At 39.7% G+C, this 18,936-nt stretch overlaps 1 protein-coding gene across 2 annotated transcripts in view; it reads left to right on the top strand.

Moving 5' to 3' along the window:
* The window catches only part of SEC23IP (SEC23 interacting protein), a 37,498-nt gene that overhangs the window by 15,496 nt on the left and 3,066 nt on the right, over positions 1 to 18,936 (top strand). The window contains exons 7-18 of one of the 2 annotated variants that reach the window (XM_054728672.1): positions 46 to 135; positions 1,116 to 1,257; positions 3,156 to 3,364; positions 3,733 to 3,851; positions 4,167 to 4,319; positions 6,233 to 6,328; positions 10,345 to 10,542; positions 13,245 to 13,400; positions 14,409 to 14,511; positions 15,758 to 15,943; positions 16,619 to 16,781; positions 17,284 to 17,385. In XM_054728672.1, coding sequence (XP_054584647.1) covers positions 46 to 135; positions 1,116 to 1,257; positions 3,156 to 3,364; positions 3,733 to 3,851; positions 4,167 to 4,319; positions 6,233 to 6,328; positions 10,345 to 10,542; positions 13,245 to 13,400; positions 14,409 to 14,511; positions 15,758 to 15,943; positions 16,619 to 16,781; positions 17,284 to 17,365 — 1,697 coding nt within the window. In that variant the 3' untranslated portion in view covers positions 17,366 to 17,385. The remainder of the gene's footprint in view (positions 1 to 45; positions 136 to 1,115; positions 1,258 to 3,155; positions 3,365 to 3,732; positions 3,852 to 4,166; positions 4,320 to 6,232; positions 6,329 to 10,344; positions 10,543 to 13,244; positions 13,401 to 14,408; positions 14,512 to 15,757; positions 15,944 to 16,618; positions 16,782 to 17,283; positions 17,386 to 18,936) is intronic. The other variant, XM_028136363.2, reaches the window with a different exon arrangement.

The raw sequence follows: 18,936 nt of genomic DNA, 5'->3' as shown, positions 1-18,936 counted from the left end.
AAACAAGTTTCCAGCTTGTGTGTTAGGTTTGTCTTTCTTTTGTAGGGGAAATGCCTCCAGTTGACCATTTGGTGTTCATGGTGCATGGCATTGGACCGGTATGTGACTTGCGATTTAGAAGTATTATTGAATGTGGTAAGTGTTAGTCATTTCATGGTATGATTTGAGAACTAATGAAAGGACTTTTAAATGTTCATTTTTAAAATGGCTTCCAGCTAAGGGACTGTGAAAGAAGATTTAAATGATCATTGAAAATATTAATTTGTACTTGATTTGTTGTTATGACGTGTATAACTCATAGAATTTTAGACTGTGAAAAATTACATGGGATCATGGAAATAATTTACATTTCTGACAACCTCTGCCTGAGCAATTCCAGCAACTAGGAACACCTGTGTATCCAACTGATTTATAGAAAATTAGTTGTCAGAAGTTGTTTAATGGAAGTATGAATCTACCTGGTTTACAGAAATATTTTATTTTTTATTGATTTTTAGGGGGGGGGGGGAGAGAAGTATCTATTTGTTATTTGACTTATTTATGCATTAATTGGTTGATTCTTGTACGTGCCCTGACCGGTGATCAATACACTGCAACTTGGGTGTATTGGGATGATACTGTAACCAACTAAGCTACCCGGCCAGGGCTACAGAAATTTTTGAAGTTTTATTTTTATGTCTGTATAATAGTTCATATTTTTTGAATACTTGGTATGTGTCAAGTATCTTACATATATTGTACCATTTAACCCTCACAATGAAGCCTTGGGGAACAGGTGCCGTCACTGTTATCCCCACTATTTGGTGAGGCACTGAGGCCCAAAGGCTGATTAACCTCCCCCAGATCATGGTCTGTAAGTTCTGGAGCAGGTAGTTTGATTTCCGAGTTTGTACCCACAGTTCCATGCTGTTGTATGTAATAGTTAAAGTTTTTCAGTCATTTATACATATCTCTGAAATAATCAAACGTCTGAAAGATTTTTCTAAGTATTAGGTTTATTGTTATGGGGGTTGAATCCTTGCAAAATACTGGCATAGGTGAGGTAATTGCTAACTACCAATCAAGCTAAGAAAATTATATTAATTTAATTGTTTTCCCTGATTTTCTTTTTTAAGTGGATGATTTCAGGGTGGTTTCTCTCAAATTGCTGCAGACTCATTTCAAGAAAGCTTTAGATGATCGGAAAATAAGCAGAGTGGAGTTCCTTCCCGTTCACTGGCACAGCTCCTTGGGTGGGGATGCAACAGGTGTCGACAGGTTTGTGGATTTTGAGAGCTTGCTTTTCAGGTTATTCACTTGTAGATTAAAAATTTAAACCATAATGTGAAGTAGTTTATTATCACTTCAACATGTACGCATAGATATTTTAAGAGATGTATTTTTTTATTTTAAGTTTATACTTGCTCTGACATATAATTAAATACTGGTTGTTAAATTTACTTGCTACTTTTCTGTGTATGTATTTATTCTTATAAATATTTAAGACAGTCTAGGAAGTTTAAGCTGGTTTTACAATACTGATGCATAGTGGTTTAGATAGGGTCTGATTATACATAGCTGTAGGGTGTTTGTAGCATCCCTGGCCTCTACCCAGTAGATAATAGTAGCACAGTCCTTCCCACAGTGTGATGTGACAACCAAAACTATCAGGAGTCATTGCCAGATGTCCCCTGGGCTTAAAGCACCAGGTTGAGAACCATTGATTAGATGGTTGTTCCTCAGTGGAGGCTCTTTGGGCAGGACAGTTCATTGTCATGTCCGATTGCTGCATGTGTACTGTAGGCCACTTAGTATCCTTAGTCTAAATGCCACCAAATGCCCACAACACTCATCAGCACTGTGACAACTAAAAATGCCCCCACTCAAAAAATATTTTTTTACATGTACTTTTTTTTTTTTTTTTTTTTTTCAGAGAGGAAGGGTGAGGGAGTGAGAGATAAGAAATATCAGTGATGAGAGAATATCATAGATCAGCTGCCTCCTGCACGCCCCACACTGGGAATTGAGCCTGAAACCTGGGCATGTGCCCTGACTAGGAATCGAAACCTGACCTCCTGGTTCATGGGTTGATGATCAACTACTAAGCTACGCCAGGTAGCCCCACTCAATTTTGAAACCTTTCAATTGAGAATCAGAGATTTAAATAATTTTTTTTTTAATTTTTAGGTAATATTTATGCTAGCACACAGGGCTAATAACATCTGAAATTGGTGACAGGCACATCCTATCCTATATAATCCTATATAATAAAGAGGTAATATGCAAATTGACCATCACTCCAACACAAAATAGCAGCATGCCCCCATGTGGTCAATGATGGCCACCACAAGATGGCCAGCAGGGGAGGGCAGTTGTGAAGGACCAGGCCTGCAGGGGAGGGCAGTTAGGGATGACTGGGGCAGCAGGGGAGGGCAGTTAGGGGTGACCAGGCCGCAGGGGAGGGCAGTTAGGGGCAATCAGGCTGGCAGGGGAGTGGTTAGAGGGTGATCAGGCTGGCAGGAAGAAGCGGTTAGGGGCAATCAGGCAGGCAGGTAGGCAGGCAGGCGAGCAGTTGGGAGCCAGCAGTCCTGGATTGTGAGAGGGATCCCAGATTGGAGAGGGTGCAGGCTGGGCTGAGGGACAAACACACCCCTGTGCAGGAATTTTGTGCACCAGGCCTCTAGTGATTTAATAAAATTGATCCTGCACACAGCATATGCCCATGCTGGGCCCTGTCATGAGGTGTTTTCTTTCTCTGTGGATGTTCTTGAACTTTGCTATGGACATTCTCAAATCAGGAAAGAGCTTCATTCCATTAATCTCCTATCTTATTCCTGCTTTCTCTATTGTCCTTTCCACCCACATTTGCTGTCAGGTGTCCTCATTTCTAATAAATTGAAAAACAATGAAAAAGTAGGCTTTCTTCTTTAAAATTAAAAATCTTTTCATAAGCCTTATTTTATTTGATAACTTCAGAAAATCCCAACTTTCATAGTGCAGTTAAAGGCACAAATAGCAACTTTTTTGCTAATCTTAATGTATTTATAACTCTGTCTACAAAATCAACTCATAATTAGTTTGTAGATTTATTTACTCACTGTACTTTCAGGATTCAAAATCTAAGCTTAAAAAAATTCATAGATTTTCTCACAATATACTTTTTTCTTTCTAAATAGGAATATTAAGAAAATCACTTTACCAAGTATTGGTCGGTTTCGTCACTTTACCAATGAAACCTTGCTAGATATTCTATTTTATAATAGCCCCACCTACTGTCAGAAGATTGTGGAGAAAGTGGGAATGGAGATAAACCGTCTGCACGCACTCTTTCTGAGTCGGAATCCAGACTTCAAAGGAGGGATCTCTGTTGCTGGTCACAGTTTAGGTAATATTGTCAAATATTCACATTTTAAACAAAATATTTATTGAGTCAGCACTGCTTTCAGTGTGGATGACACTGTTGGTGCATGATTTAGAATTGTAGATTTTAGGTTTTATAAAGGGTAGAGATGAATGCTTTGAGTTTAGATTCTGCCTTTGCTATTCACCTTTCATGAATACCTACAAATGTTTTCTATTTTAATTTATTCTGCTATTTGGTAAAACAAGAACACTGCATATCAGACCTTGATTGACACCTAACTTTTGTATGACTTCTGACTAGGGACTTTGAGAAAAAGTAGGAGAATGTATTTAGTAATATGAAAAGCACCTAGAACATTATAAAGCAAATGCTGCTTTTTTTTTTTTTAGGTTCTTTAATATTGTTTGACATCCTGTCTAATCAAAGAGATTTGAGTTTACCAAAGGCTTCAGGGCCTTTTGCTGTTGCTAATGGAGCTGTGAAGCAGCCACGTGTCCAGGAGAAGCAGGTACGGCCCAGCTAACATTTAGATTTGGAGTTTGAGCTGAACGTTTTTCCAAAATCTGAACTGTCTGCATATGAAAATATGCTGAGGTTTACAAGTGTAATAGAACCATATAGCTTGTTGTTATTGAAAAAAATGGGAGCATGAGTGATTTATTAATTTATATGCTTTTTCAGAATATTTACAAATTCGGATGACAAACTACAAAAATTAAGACGTGTTTTTAGAGCAGAATGGGTTAAGATTTTCTGTAGATAGGGAGAAATTTTATGGGAGTTTTTCTGAGCTTTGTAATGTTTCCCCAACTTTATTTTGCAGATGCCTGAAGACCCAAAGCCGACCTTAGATGAGTCTTGTGACCTTGATGTTGAAAATGAAGAAGTCCTAACTTTGCAGGAAACTCTGGCAGCACTTAGTCTTTCTGAATACGTTAGCACTTTTGAAAAGGAAAAGATTGATATGGAATCTCTGGTACTGATGATAGTTTCATTCATTTTTGTTTAAATTTTTTTTTCTGTGTATAAATTGAAAGTTGAAAATGATTTAAACACTCATACATCATAATACATTCCAGATAAGGCAGAAATTTAAGTGTTTAAGAAATTGGAAATTCCAGAATTGTTTTTTTAAAAAATTGATTTCAGAGAGGAAGGGAGAGAGAAATAGAAGCATCAATGATGAGAGAGAATCACTGATATGCTGCCTCCTGCATACCCCTACTGGGGATCAAGCAACCCAGGCATGTGCCATGATCGGGAATCGAACCGTGACCTGCTGGTTCATAGGTTGATGCTCAAACACCGAGCCACGTCTGGTGGGCAAGAATTGTTTTTAAAACACAATCTGAGGAGGCATTTCTAAGTGTGACACAAAACCCAAGAGCCATAAATGAAAAAATTTGCGTAGCAGGAGATGCCATAAGCAACATCTAAAGACCAGTGAGAGATTAAGAAGAGTATTTGGAGCATACATTATAGACACATGGCTTATTTCCTTATTATTCAAAGCTTCTGCAAGTTTGTTACACAAATATATATCAACACAATAGGAAAACAGGCAAAGAATAAGAACAGATGATACACAGAAAAGAAAATAACAGCTTATAAGAAAACTCGTAAGTGAAATGCACATTAAAAGTGCAATGAGGCCCCACCTGTGTAGCTCAGCAGTTGAGCGTCGACCCAGGAACCAAGGGGTTGTCGGTTTGATTCCTGGTCAGGGCACATGCCCAGGTGCAGGCTGGATCCCCAGTAGGGGCATGCAGGAGACAGCCAATCGATTATGCTGTTCCTCTCTCATTGATGTTTCTCTCTCTACCCTTCTCCTTTCCTTTCTCTGTAAAAATCAATAAACATTTAAAAAAAAAAAGTGTTCTTTAAAAAAAAAAAGTGCAATGTGATTTTTAACCTGTCAGTTTGGCAGAAATAAAGAGTTTCATAATGTAGGGTGGGGCAAAAGTAGGTTTACAGTTGTGAGTACATGGGACAGTTTATTCTTGTATTATTGTTTATTAATTATTGTATTATTTTCCATATGAACAACTGTACTAGAATACCTATGTTTGCCTCACCCTATATACTATGTGGCTGCAATGAGGGGAAGTAGGCACTGTTACATATTGTGGGAAACAGTGAATAAACAGGTGCAGCCTCTCTCGAGGGCAGTTGGCAATGTCTTTTAAATATAAAAAATACTTACCTTTTACCCCAACAGGTTAACTGCCAGGAGTATTTCCTGTGGAGAAATATACACACAAAAAATACATACAAGGACACTGTAGCACTGTTTGTACTAGCAAAACTTAGAAACACAGTTCGTGTCCATTAGTAAGGCACTAGTGAAGTCACTTATGGTGCATCCATGTGATGGTGTACCCTGTAGCTGGTCAACGAATGAGGCAATGTCAGAGATACTGGTGTGAAATGATCTCTTAGGTACGTCATGTGAAAAGAACAAAAGTTCAGTCCTGTTTGCATAGTAGGACACACACACACACACACACACCAAAGCATGTTGATGCTGTGTATGCGTAAGATATCTCTTTTGAAGGAGAGCAAGTTGCCATCAGTTGCAGCTGAGAGATGGGTTGGGTGGAATGGGTCAGGACTGGAAGGGAGAGACCTCAAACCTTCCGCTTTACTGTAGCTTTTGAATTTTGTACAACTTGCATGAGTTTTCTGTTAAAAAAATAATAGAATGATTTGGATGTGGAGGGCTAAGATTTTACAGCCTAAATTAACCCATGATTTAAAAACAAATAACTTCCAAAAAAAATTGATTGGAGCTTAGATTGCTTTAGATGTGTAGTTTCTTTTTACAATTTCCTTTTTCAATTTCAAGTCTGTCCCTAGACTAATTACCATGCTTGTTTGTATTCTTTCCAGCTGATGTGCACAGTTGATGACCTGAAGGAAATGGGAATACCCCTGGGGCCCAGGAAGAAGATAGCCAACTTCGTAAAGCACAAGGCTGCCAAACTGGTAAAGCTCATCTCCGCCCCAAAGAAAACAAGGCTCCTCTGTGACTAGCGTAGGTTTGGGAAGTTTTCATGAACACCCTCATGAGTAGGCCAGCTCAAGTGCTCCCTGCTTCAGGACACAGGGATGGAGCTGATGGAAGCTCAGACTTTGGAGTCAGCCATGCTGGATTTTAAGTTCCAAGTAGGATAACTGACCACCCAGTTTCCTTGGAACAGACATAATTCCCTGGACAAAGTACTTTTCAGTTTTAAAATGGGAATTTCCCAGGGCAAAAACTGGGTAAATCCTGGATAAACAGATGAGTTGGTTACCCTGATTCCCAGTTCAACCACTTATTTCCTACATATTCATGAGCAGTTTGCTTACCCTTTCTGATCCTTGGTTTCCTTCATCTCCAAAATGGGAATGACACCTTCCTTATAAGGTTTGAATGAAGATGAAGTAATCGTGAAGGTGAATACCCATTAGATGTTTGCTCATTTTCTCTTCCCAATCCCTCTCACCTTCTAAAGATAACACACACACACACAGATCTCATTAACAATAGCCAGAAAGCAAAAATTAAAAAAAAATTAATTTATTGATTGCTTTTAGAGACAGAGAAACATTTATTTGTTGCTCCACTTATTTATGCACTCATTGGTTGCTTCTTATATGTGCCCTGGCCACGGATCACACTTACAACCTTGGCACATTGGGACAGTGCTCTAACCAGCACAGCTAGCTGGCCAGGGCCAGAAAGCAAAAATTCTTAACAATACAAACAAAACAACAACAGCAACAAATAAAAAGCACTTAAAAAGGAAAAAAACTGGGAAAAGCCTCACTTGTTTATTTTAATTTTCATTAAATTAATTTTACAGAGTTGCTTTTTAAATACTTAATTACAAAAATTAGCACTTTGGGTGGCTACTTTATTGTTATTGACATGGTCTTTGTTGATCTGTCTTTGAACTTCTGTGGTTCTATTATTTGTGTTACTTCTTTGGAATGTAACATATGCCAGTTTATGTAATATGACTGTAGTCATAGGACTGATTTGTCATGAAACAATTGAGTTGGTCAACATTTTATAAATAATCTCTTTTGGGTCAGGCATGTTGCTCAATTCTTGGGATTTGGAGGTCAACTGAGGATATTGTGTCTAGTTAGAGCGAGATATTTGAGCACAAATGATGACACATCAGTCCTGGAACAGTATTGTCCATGCTTTCTAGCCCCGGGAGAAGGGATGGGTTGATAAGAGAGGACTTCCCCAAGGTGTTGGTACTTGAACTTGAGGGAGAGGCAGGATCTGGGGAAATGGCCTTCAAGGAGAGGGCCTGCAGCTGAAACAGCAGTGAGCTGAGAGTCAGGTGGGCAGAGGGTCCTGAAGGCCCAAATGGCAGGTGTGGAAGTTTGGATTTTATCTTTTGAGGGAGTGGTTCTCAGACGTTCATACGGCCATGAAGGTCATGATGCCTTTACACAAACATTGTGAATGTTGACCTGTCATCATTTATAAATTGGCACCAATCCCCTTTTTAATCTAAATCTTAATTTTTCCTTTAGAAATTTTAAAATAATATAAAAATACTTGTTGAAACTGCATTATAAAATTTTAGCCGTGAGCAAATGTTTCTGTAATAAATGGGTTTTTAAGCATAGTGACGCCTTCCTGGTTTTTCCATTAATATTTGTCCCTGTGTGCACATCAACAAAACAGCCTGTAAAACAAAACAAATGTAAAGCTGTCTTCAGGCCCTACACCATGTCCTTGACTGTATTCTGTAATAAAAGGGAAAGTATTCCATTGTTCTTGGAAAATTTTTAGAAGGAGCCTGGTATATACACTGATATATAAATTATGGCATTATAAGAATATTTTGAAAGGAGTGAAAATCGGTAAAGTGACCTTATTCTTTAAAACCAGCTGTATTTGCCTCTGGATGAACCGTGACATTTTCTTGGCCATGTTGCCATTGGTCGCTCTTCATGTTTCATAGGTAATAAGGTGCTGCCAGATGAATAATAAGATAATATGGTGTACCCTGTTGATTTAATGCATCTAAAATAATTGGACCAAAATTAGCTAATTACTTTATAATAAGGACATCAAGTATTTGTAGTCTGAGGTTTTTTTTTACCCTTTGTAAACTATCTAAGTGATTCCCATTTGAAAAGGATGGTTTTTAGTGTTGGGAATATTGGTAGTCACGTATGTGTATGTTGGTTCACTTTGTTTTTACAATTATCGCATGTGTCTAGGGGAAACGACAATAGTTTGGCATAGGACAGTTTATGACCTACTTAGACAGCTCTCTTAGCAATTTGGAATGAGTTCTGTTAATATAATTGGAGGTTCTTCAGAGTGAGAGAGCAAATTTAAACTGAAGAATACGAAATATGTTCTTCATTTTGGGTTTGAGATTTAATCTTGTGCTGCCTTCAAAGGGAGGAGAACCAAATCTTCCAGAACGTCATGGTGGGATCCGTTCCCAGCTGGCTGGCAGATTGCTTTCTTTTTTCTATCCTGCCTGATGAATTAACCAACTGGACTCTTCCTGATTTCCTAGTATTTGGAATTCCTTAAGAGATGAGACCTGTTGGGCCAGATGTTTTGTGTAGGCGTTGTCCACGAGTTCTTAAACAGAGACTTTCATGGTCATTCTCAGCCTGGGGAATGAGGGCACTGAGCGCGTGCCTGTGGGGAGGGACAAGTCCACCCAGGGCCGCTGTTCACATCCCTGGCATTGCTGCAGCTGCCTCAGGCTGTGATGGCAAACCAGAGTGAGTGGTTCCATTGTACTAGATACACCTGCTCCATAATGCTCCTAAAGCTTTTGTTCACATTTATTTTGGGGAACAAATTGGTCATAAGTATTTGGGGCAATAGGTTTTGACAATTCTTACACTTGTGTAGTCACAACCTAAGGCAAAAATAGAACATTTCTGTCACGCGTGCTTCTTTGTAGCCAACTCTCCTGCCATACAACTAACCATTATTCTTATTTCTGCCACTCTTGAGAGTTTGCCTGTTGTGTATGAAGGGAGAGAACAATATGTATGTACTCTTTGGTGTGTGGCTTTCTTTACTCAAAATCATCCATTTTTATTCCATTGTATGATTACACCACAGTGTGCTTATTCGTTCCTTCCAAAATGCTTTTGAGGGAAATTTGTTAGTGGCTCCATGCAGACATCATGTTGAGTGAATTTCTCCTAGGTTACACACCTTTATGGAAGTATGTATTTTAAAATTATATAGTACTTCTAAACTATCTGTCAAAATTTTGGATCGAAAAGGAAGAAATTGGCAGTTTTAAACTTTTTACTATAAAACTTTTAGAAAGTATTACAAACAGTAGAATGATCTATATATAGAAAAGGCTAAGTGACCAGCCAGCCAGCCAGTAGGTGTGACGTGCACTGACCACCAGGGGGCAGATGCTCAACGCAGGAGCTGCTGAGTGACAGCACTTTGCAAAGGGCCCTCCTCTCACACTCTGGGACCTCTCAGGGGATGTTAGATTGCCAGTTTTGGCCCGATCCCTGCAGGTCAGGCCAAGGGACTCCACCTGCTGGGGGGGACCCCACTCACTCTGCAGATGCCCTTCAAGCCCCAGCACTGCCCCAGGTGCGGCCGGCCAGGGAGGGACTGTGGGAGGTTGGCTCCAGGTCATGTGTCTTACCCCACTGGCCACCTTCTAATTAATTTCCTCACAATGTGCATTAATCCGTACACCGGGCCTCTAGTAATATTTATATTTAGACTTAATTGTAGCTGTTTTGTTTATTTTTTTATTGCCTCTTAATCTTTTTCTCTTAAGAATTTTAAAGTAAATTTAGACATGGCACTTCTTTCCTAAATACTCAATATGTGTCTCTGAAAGGGACATTTCTCTAATGACACACAATGTCATTGTGCCTCAGAAATTATTAATCACTCCCTAATATTGTGGTAGCATGTGTCGTGGTGGGAGCTCATAGCTGAGCCTTTCCTCAAGGTTATATTTTGAAATCTTGGTATTTTACAGGAACAGAAAAAAGCGGCCTCAGAGAAGAAGGCAGCGATGGCGGCTTTGACAAAAGGACAAGAGGGAAGTGCTCAGAAAGCTAAAGAAATGGCTTCTCTCCCCTCAGAGTCCAGCGAGTCTAAGAGGAGACTTCCAGTCGGTGCTTGTGTGTCTTCTGTGCATGTGGATTATGAGTCTTTTGACGTTGGCACTGGGCAGGTAAGTCCACACAGTGAGGAGGGCTGCATCTTTTACGTTGGACTCATGTATCTTTATCGTCATCACATATCTGTCTATTATTTAACCGTTTACTCCTCAGTTATGGGAGGGGTAGAGAAAACGGATTCTAATAAAAATTGTATGCTTCCTTTATAATGTTCAAAATAAGGGATTGAGTGTGTACTGAATCATCATATAACTTTTGAAATTCTCTTTATTTCAGCTTTCTATCAATTTTTGTAGCATTTTTCTATCATAGCCAATAACAGAAGTGGCAGTACTTAGAAAATTCTGCTCAGAATATATTTCAGTTTCTGTGAGAGAAACTTGCTGTATTCACTTAAGTTATGTGTTTTTAGTATTCATAGTGCTTTCCTTGGGGAAACATTCCTTGAAAAATCGATCAAGTAGTTGATAATGGAACATTTAATAATATACTTTGATATTCTTGTATCACTGGCTTTGAAGTCTGAAATTTCTTTTGGATGTTACTTTCAGCATATTTATGTTATAAATAAGGTTCCATTATCATAAGTGAGTTCATGACTGATATCAAGATGGCAGAAAATGGAACTGGATGTTTGCTAGAGCTTGTTCAAGCATTTAAGCCCAATTCATTCATAAAGATCGACTTTTAAAAATGTCTCTCTTTTTTTTTTTAAACATGAGCAAATTTGAACAGACTAGCAAATAAAGGCAGATATTCTCTCCCCTCCCTGGGAAGAAGGATCAGGTGCAGGAGATGTGTGGGACCATGAGCTCCATGCCACCACGACACGCACTGTGTGCCTTTCCCTGGGACTTGGCCTTCTTCGTGAAACTGGAATCACGGTTGTCAGGAGCTTTGACCTCATCTCCCTGCAGCTTTATGGTCACAAGGAAAAGGAATCTGCCCTGCTAGTACGTCCTGTTAGGAAAATTTCAAGAAGGGATTTTATTTGATGTAGTTTAAGTCACAAGTCCATTGGGTACCAATTCTTGTTGCCTGGAGAATGGGACACAGGTTGATTGCCACAGCCCAAATCACATGCCACCTCCATGGTGGGTGGGCTGAGGTGGGCAGGTTGGATCTGTTACTCTGTAAGTTCTTGAGCAGTCCAACCACAGCAACAGCATGCATCGTTCATTATCAGAAAGTCAAGAAATACTGATTAAGCAAATGAAGATTAAAATATAACCTTGGAATTTTCTTAACCAGAACTAATTGCCATTAGCTGCTTGAAGAAGACCTTCTGGACTTTTATTTGTGCATATACTTTAGCAAATATGGTAAAATAATACATGTAATGCTTTACTAAAACCTTACACTGCTGTTTTCAAACAATATACAGTTGACCCTTGCACAACATGGGGCCAGTTCACATTGGAGTTGTTCAGGGGTCAACTGTGAGCATTAGGAATATATTCTGTGTCAGTAAACATTGTTCTAAAGCTTTACTTTTAATGACCATTGTGTTTCCCTGTTTTGAAAGATAATGCTTTATTCTGACGTTTACCTATTGGATGTTTTAGTTTCCTTCAGCTGCCTTAGGAAAGGACCACAAACTGAGGGGCTTAAAACAACAGAAATGTACTTTCACGTTTCAGGAGGCTGGAAGTCCAAGGTGGAGGTGTCGGCCGGGCCATGGAAAGGAACTCTTCCTTACCTCTTTTGAGTTTCTGTTGATTTGTCACATGTTCCTTGGCTCAGATGCATCACTCCAGTCCTCCGTTTTCACAAGGCATTCTCCTGTCTTCACATCATCTTCCCTCTGTGCATTTCTGTCTGTGTCCAAATTACCCTTTTATCGTAACACCAGTTATATTGGATCAGGGCCTACCCTAAGACCTTATTTTAGCTTAATCATCAGTATAAGACTATTGCCAAATAAGGTCTTTTTGGGAGGACAGCCCATAAAATTGAACATACAGGATCTTCCCAGTGTTTTAATCTTGTAAGTGATCCAGTGATGAACAGCTTTAACCAGTTTTTCTGTGCACATTCTTTATTCTTTCTTTCAGTTAAGTGACTAGAAGGTTAGCTGGGCCAAAGGATGCATAAAAGAAAATGTTGGTAGTTGTTGCAACTCGCAGCTTGAATGGCTGTGGCTGTTGGCATTCCCACTGTGTGGGCCCACTTACTTACAGATTTTTTTCAATCTTATACATGTGTGTTCTCTTCCTTATGATTTCCTTAAGGAAAACATTTTCTTTTCTATAGCTTACTTTAAGAACACAGAGGATTGCCCCTCTCCCCATCGCCCTCATTATCACAGACCGTCCCCAACTGACGATGGTCCACGTACGATTTTTCAACTTTATGCTGGTTCAGAAGTGATACACATTTAGTAGGAACTGTACTTTGGATTTAGAATGTTGGTCTGTTCGCAGGCTAGTGTGTGTGGTAGCACACTGTCCTGCGATGCTGGGCGGTGGCGGGGAACACAGCTGCCAGGCAGCCAGGCCACCACTAGAGCCCACGGTTCAGTGTGTGCTGTATGGTGGGTTTTGTGTTTTCACATAAATTGCATGAGATAGTCAACACTTTATTACAAAACAGGCTTTGTGTTAAATGATTTTACCCAGCTATAGGCTAATGTAGGTTTTCTTAAACATGTTTATGGTCGCCTCGGCTCAGCTACGATGTTCTATGTTACATGCAGTTTTCACTTAATATATTTTCACCTTATGATCATGTTTTATTGCTCTTTGTTTCTTTCTAGGTTTCTGTTGTTTATAGCTCATTAGATTTTGAACCAGAGATTTTCTTTGCCTTGGGATCTCCAGTTGGTATGTTTCTGACTGTTCGAGGAGTGGATCGGATAGATGAGAACTACAGGCTTCCTACCTGTAAAGGATTCTTCAATATTTATCATCCAGTGAGTGAATTGAATTGACTTCTCTTTTGAAGCTGAAGAAGCTGTACTCTTTATCCTAATAGATTCTCAGAGTCTTATTTCTTAGGAATTAATAACTGATTTGGATTTTGTACAACTCAGTACTCTGTTCTTATAGATACAGTATAATACTCTCCAATAAACTTTTATTTTTTAAAAAATAAAATCTATTTTTTAATATATTTTATTGATTTTTTACAGAGAGGAAAGGAGAGGGATAGAGAGTTAGAAACATCGATGAGGGAGAAACATCGATTCAGCTGCCTCTTGCACACTCCCTACTAGGGATGTGCCCGCAACCAAGGTACATGCCCTTGGCTGGAATTGCACCTGGGACCCTTGAGTCCGCAGGTCGACGCTCTATCCACTGAGCCAAACCGTTTAGGGCTCCAATAAACTTTTCAACCAAAAAGCCTTTGTTCATGGAAACTAGAGGCCTGGTGCACGAAATTTGTGCACGGGGGGTGGGGTGGGGGTGGAGGGTCCCTCAGCCCAGCCTGCACCCTCTACAATCCAGGATCCCTCTCACAATCGGGATCGCTGGCTCCTAACTGCTCACCTGCCTGCCTGCCTGCCTGATCGCCCCTAACCAATCTGCCTGGCTGCCTGATTGCCCATAACCCCTCTGCCTGCCTGCCTGATGCCCCTAACTGCTCCCCTGCCACCCTGATCGCCCCTAACCGCCTCTGCCTTGGCCCCCACCACTGTGGCTTTGTCCGGAAGGACGTCCGGAAGACATCTAGTCTATGTGGTCTAATTAGCATATTACCCTTTTATTAGTATAGATAATTCTATTGCTTTGTGGCAAAGTAATTTTACCTACAAACTTGGAATTCTTCTTACAATTACCGGTATTTGAATAGGTGTGAAAAAAATAAATATGTCTGGTTTGCCAGTTTTGTGTGTGTGTGTGTGTTTTTTTAACCCAACTAAGGTATATAACTCAAAATAAAATAGATTTTTTATAAATTTCCATTTTCCTATTTACAGCTTGATCCAGTGGCATATAGACTGGAACCTATGATTGTTCCTGATTTGGACCTAAAAGCAGTTCTCATTCCACATCACAAAGGCAGAAAAAGACTTCATTTAGGTAAAAAGTACATTTATACTGGTAAAACTTACTTCCTTCCCCTAAATATTAAAATATTAACACTGAGTCCTTTCTTACAGAATTAATGTTCAGTGCCTACTATTTTGAGAACTTGTTTACTAAATATTTGATGGTGCTATAAGGAAAGTTATGATGAGTTTCTTCTCCTTGCTGACTCTTAGCCATTGATGACATTCTAACTGCTGAGACATGTAGGAATCAGGGAAGGTGGTAATAAAGTGATATGTTGCATACACGTTGATCGAATTTGATTATAATCTTTGAAATTGAGAAGCAGAGTAGCATTTGAACTAATGACCAAATCGTCAAGAAATAAGTTTGATGTTCTCAAGTCAAGTGGGTGTTTATTTCCTTACTAACTAGACTGACTTTTCATTCCCCATCAAATAATCATGTAAATCCTTACTGATATGATAATCCGCTTATTACCTGCCTAAGGGCTATGGGTGTATCCCATAGTCTCAATAAAAGGGATAGCAAGGCCAGAGCCTAGCAGCCGTCCTCCCACTATAGGTGGGCTCCCACCTGGCCCCCCATATTGCCAAAAAAGAAAATAAAGACTGCCTTTTCATGTTGAAAACATCCATTGATTCTACTAAGTGAGGTTTAAGTATCTCTATGTCTGTTAATGGTGTATATTACTTACCCACAGGCTTAAAAGAAGGAAAAATGATCATGCCCTCTTATTTGACCGTTCCTTTTTTTTCTTTCATCATGCTTTTAAAATAAATTTAACTCTTTTAGAGTTAAAATGAGAAATTTGATATTTAAAGACCTTGATTTCAAATAGGAATTATTAGACAAAAGTAGAAAAGGTGAAGGGGTAGGAGTTTCTTCATTTTTAAATTAGGTTATATCACAACCTCGAATTTTTAAAATTGTTTCACTGTTACAGATTAGAAAAAGTCATATTTTTACAGTAAGAAAAGCACATGCCTATGTTTAATTACATTTTTATGGTATTGAGCTCCTTTTTTTTGGAGAGAGGAAATTTTCAGATTTTGGCTGGATCAGGTTTAGTCATTACAGAAATGACAGGGATAAGACTCCTCAAAACGTTTTAACATGTTGGAGGTTTTTGGTTGTGATACTCCATCTATATGACATTTAAGAGAGGACGAGGCACTTGCACCCTGCCTATGAATAATGTTAACTTTAGTGTTAACTTTTGTGGAGCAGAATTTTATCCACTGACTAACCTGATGTGTTATTTTCATCTCTCTAGAGTTGAAAGAAAGTCTCTCTCGCATGGGATCTGATTTGAAGCAGGGTTTTATTAGCTCTCTGAAAAGTGCCTGGCAGACATTAAATGAGTTTGCCCGTGCTCATACCTCTTCAGCTCAGCTGCAAGAAGAATTGGAGAAGGTAGCCAATCAAATCAAAGAAGAAGAAGAAAAGCAAGTAGTTGAAGGTAAATTTGATATCTAAGGCCTTTTCCAGTTGTTCAAAATGTGTTTTTTTTTTTCAATCTAACCCATAAATCATTTAATGATGCTTTTTCATTCTAGTCTTCTTTGTTAAAATGTAAAGACTACTCCTATAAGAGAATATTTTATGCTAAACTATATACCTGAAAATGCATGTCATCCTTTCTAACGAGGTTTTTGCCTGATAGTTGCTGAACTTGTTACTCTGCAATGTTAGTTTCATTGAGATTCCAAAGGCCAGAGTGGAAGGTCAGAGTTGAGAACCAAGTTTATGTTCAGGCACTTGAGAGAACCACTCGGAGAAACGATCTTTTCTGATGCTGTTGTTTGCCTGTGTGGTTATGGACTTTACTGCAATGTCAGGTCATTGTGCCGTGTTGTTTTTGAATTTTTCAGATTCTAATTCTGTTTCCTTTCTTTCTGCAATGCTCTCTCACCACTTTTCTTCAAAAGTTCTGTCAGCTCGTGGGCTCTTTCTCCTCTCTCTGGTAACCAGCCCCGCTTCCCCAGGCTCTTTGGAGGAATGGGAAGTGAGCCTGGTAGCTCCCCAGGTTGCTGCGTGTGTCAAGCAATATTCTCACTGAGCCCAGAAAGTCAGCTAAAGTCAAAGGATAATGATAAAGTGATTGACTTTGATATTGAAATGGTTTAAATTCTAGCAGAAAAGGTTGTTGAAAGTCCAGATTTTTCCAAGGAAGAGGACTACTTAGGAAAAGTTGGAATGCTAAACGGAGGCCGTCGAATTGACTACGTTCTTCAAGAAAAGCCAATAGAGAGTTTTAATGAATATCTTTTCGCTCTTCAGAGTCATTTGTGCTATTGGTAAGTATTTTCTTCTTTGATAACATTCAGGTGGCCTTTAGGTGCTAGCACAGGAAGCAGTTGTAGTATTAGTGAGACTCTTACTGATTTATCATTCATTAAGGAACATTCATTTGAACACCTGTATATTCAAAATTAATATTTCCCCCCTTTAGTTCAGTTACCCACAAGGTGGCAGTAGGTCATCTGCCTTTGACCAGAGGCCTTTGGTGCTAGCAAGGACTGTTTCTGCAGGGATGCCTTTCCCAGGAGGGGAGTGGTAGGAGGGACTTAGAAGAGCCGTCCCTTTCTGTATCCCTCTCAGAAAGGAGAGCTGCAGTGGGGTGGTTTGCAGCTGAGTGGTGTCCATCCAGTTTTTAAGGACAGCTTTGAGATTGCACTACTTGTTTTTCATTTGCACTTCTTCGGTAGAGTTGATAGAATAAGAGCTGCGTTTCCCACCTTTATACATAGAGATTTCTTCTAATTGTCTCTTAAGAACATGTGGGCTTATTTTTTATAGGGAATCTGAAGATACTGCCCTGTTATTACTTAAAGAAATTTATCGAACAATGAACATTAGTCCAGAACAGCCCCAGCATTGATTGGACTTCAGCTTCACTCTGTGAGTTTATCTTTATTGTGTGTATAAATTCTGAATGTTTCATTCTGAAGTGTTTTTTATGGCGTTGATGTTGACCAACAATTTTCCCATTTTTCTGTTTTCTTTGAGTGTTTTTTATTTTTATTTTAAAGTTCAGAATAGTGACAGCAAAGGAAGGGAATTAGTGTACAGTTTACACTTCTGACTTATAACAGTCTTCTAATTCTGCATAGAATTTGAGTTCTTTTAAGTGTCTTTTAAAAATAGATTCTCAGGAACATCAGCTAGGAATTTCTTTGGTTGTAGGTAACAGAACCTAAGAGGTTTACTCAGACAAATGGAGGTTTACTTTTATTATGTAACAGGAAGGGTTCGTTTGTTGAGTGATGCCAACAGATGCCCAGATTGTTTGCATCTTTTCGCCTGCATGTTGGCTCCTGCTGCCTCATAGTTAGAAGATGGCTGCTGTAGTTGCAAACATCACATCTATACTCAAGGCATGACTAAGGGTGAAAGGGCAGTATTGGTTGTATCTGTCCCTTTTAACTAGGAAAGCAAAATCATGTCCAAGATTTACTCATATGTATTGGCGGAGCCTGTGTCACATATCCCATGTCTCCCCACAATCCCAAACTGCACGGAAGATTGTAAAAGTAACGTTTGAAGCATTTCCAGTCTTATAGAGGATAGGACTAGAAAAAGGGATTAAACATGATGAGCCAACCTACTAGTCAGCAATACTATATTCCTGATTGTCCTCCTGAGACACCTGACACATACCTCTTTTTCCTTACTAGATTATGCATCACTTTAAAAAGTAGGTAATTATTTTTTACAAGTTAGAAGTTTTAAAGCCTTTGAAAGAGGAAAACACAAACTCTTGAGCTCTGAATTACTGAAGTCAAAAGTAGTTCATGCTAAATGTTGGTTTTCTAATAATAAATTATAAGTTCAGCTTCTGCCTTATTTTGGAGAGGTACACTTTTAGTAGAATTTACTTAGAAATGTTCCTGTTCATACCCAGTCAACAGGAACCTCATTGAATACTAGAGGCCTGGTGCATGAAATTTGTGCGTTGGGGGCGGGGGGGGGGGGGTGTCCTTCAGCCTGGGCTGTGCCCTCTCGCAGTCTGGGACCCCTCGGGGGATGTCCAACTGCTGGCCTAGGCCCGATCCCCATGGGATCCCTCTCGCAGTTCAGGACCCCTTGGGGGATGTAGCGTGTGCCAAAGTGGCCAGGGAGGAGCTTGAATCACAAGGGGCACCGCTTATGCTTATCCCAGCCCATGACAGCTGTGCTCGCCAGCAGTGAGCCCGTCTTCTGGCTGAGCGGCACTCCCCCTGTGTGAGTGCATTGACCACCAGGGAGCAGCTCCTGCATTGAGCGTCTGACCCCTGGTGGTCAGTGCGTATCATAGCGACCAGTCGTTCCACCGTAATGGTTGCTGAGGCTTTTATCTACACTAATAAAAGAGAAACATGCAAATTGACCATCACTCGGCTACGCCCACCAGCCAATCAGCGAGTATGCAAATTAACCCAACTAAGATGGCAGCCGCTACGGAGCTGGAGC

This window comes from Eptesicus fuscus, chromosome 17 (assembly GCF_027574615.1).
Source record: "Eptesicus fuscus isolate TK198812 chromosome 17, DD_ASM_mEF_20220401, whole genome shotgun sequence".
In the NCBI taxonomy this organism is placed as follows: Eukaryota; Metazoa; Chordata; class Mammalia; order Chiroptera; family Vespertilionidae; genus Eptesicus; species Eptesicus fuscus.
The sequence above is the reverse complement of the archived record's forward strand: the minus strand, read 5'-3'. Positions and strand labels throughout refer to the sequence as shown.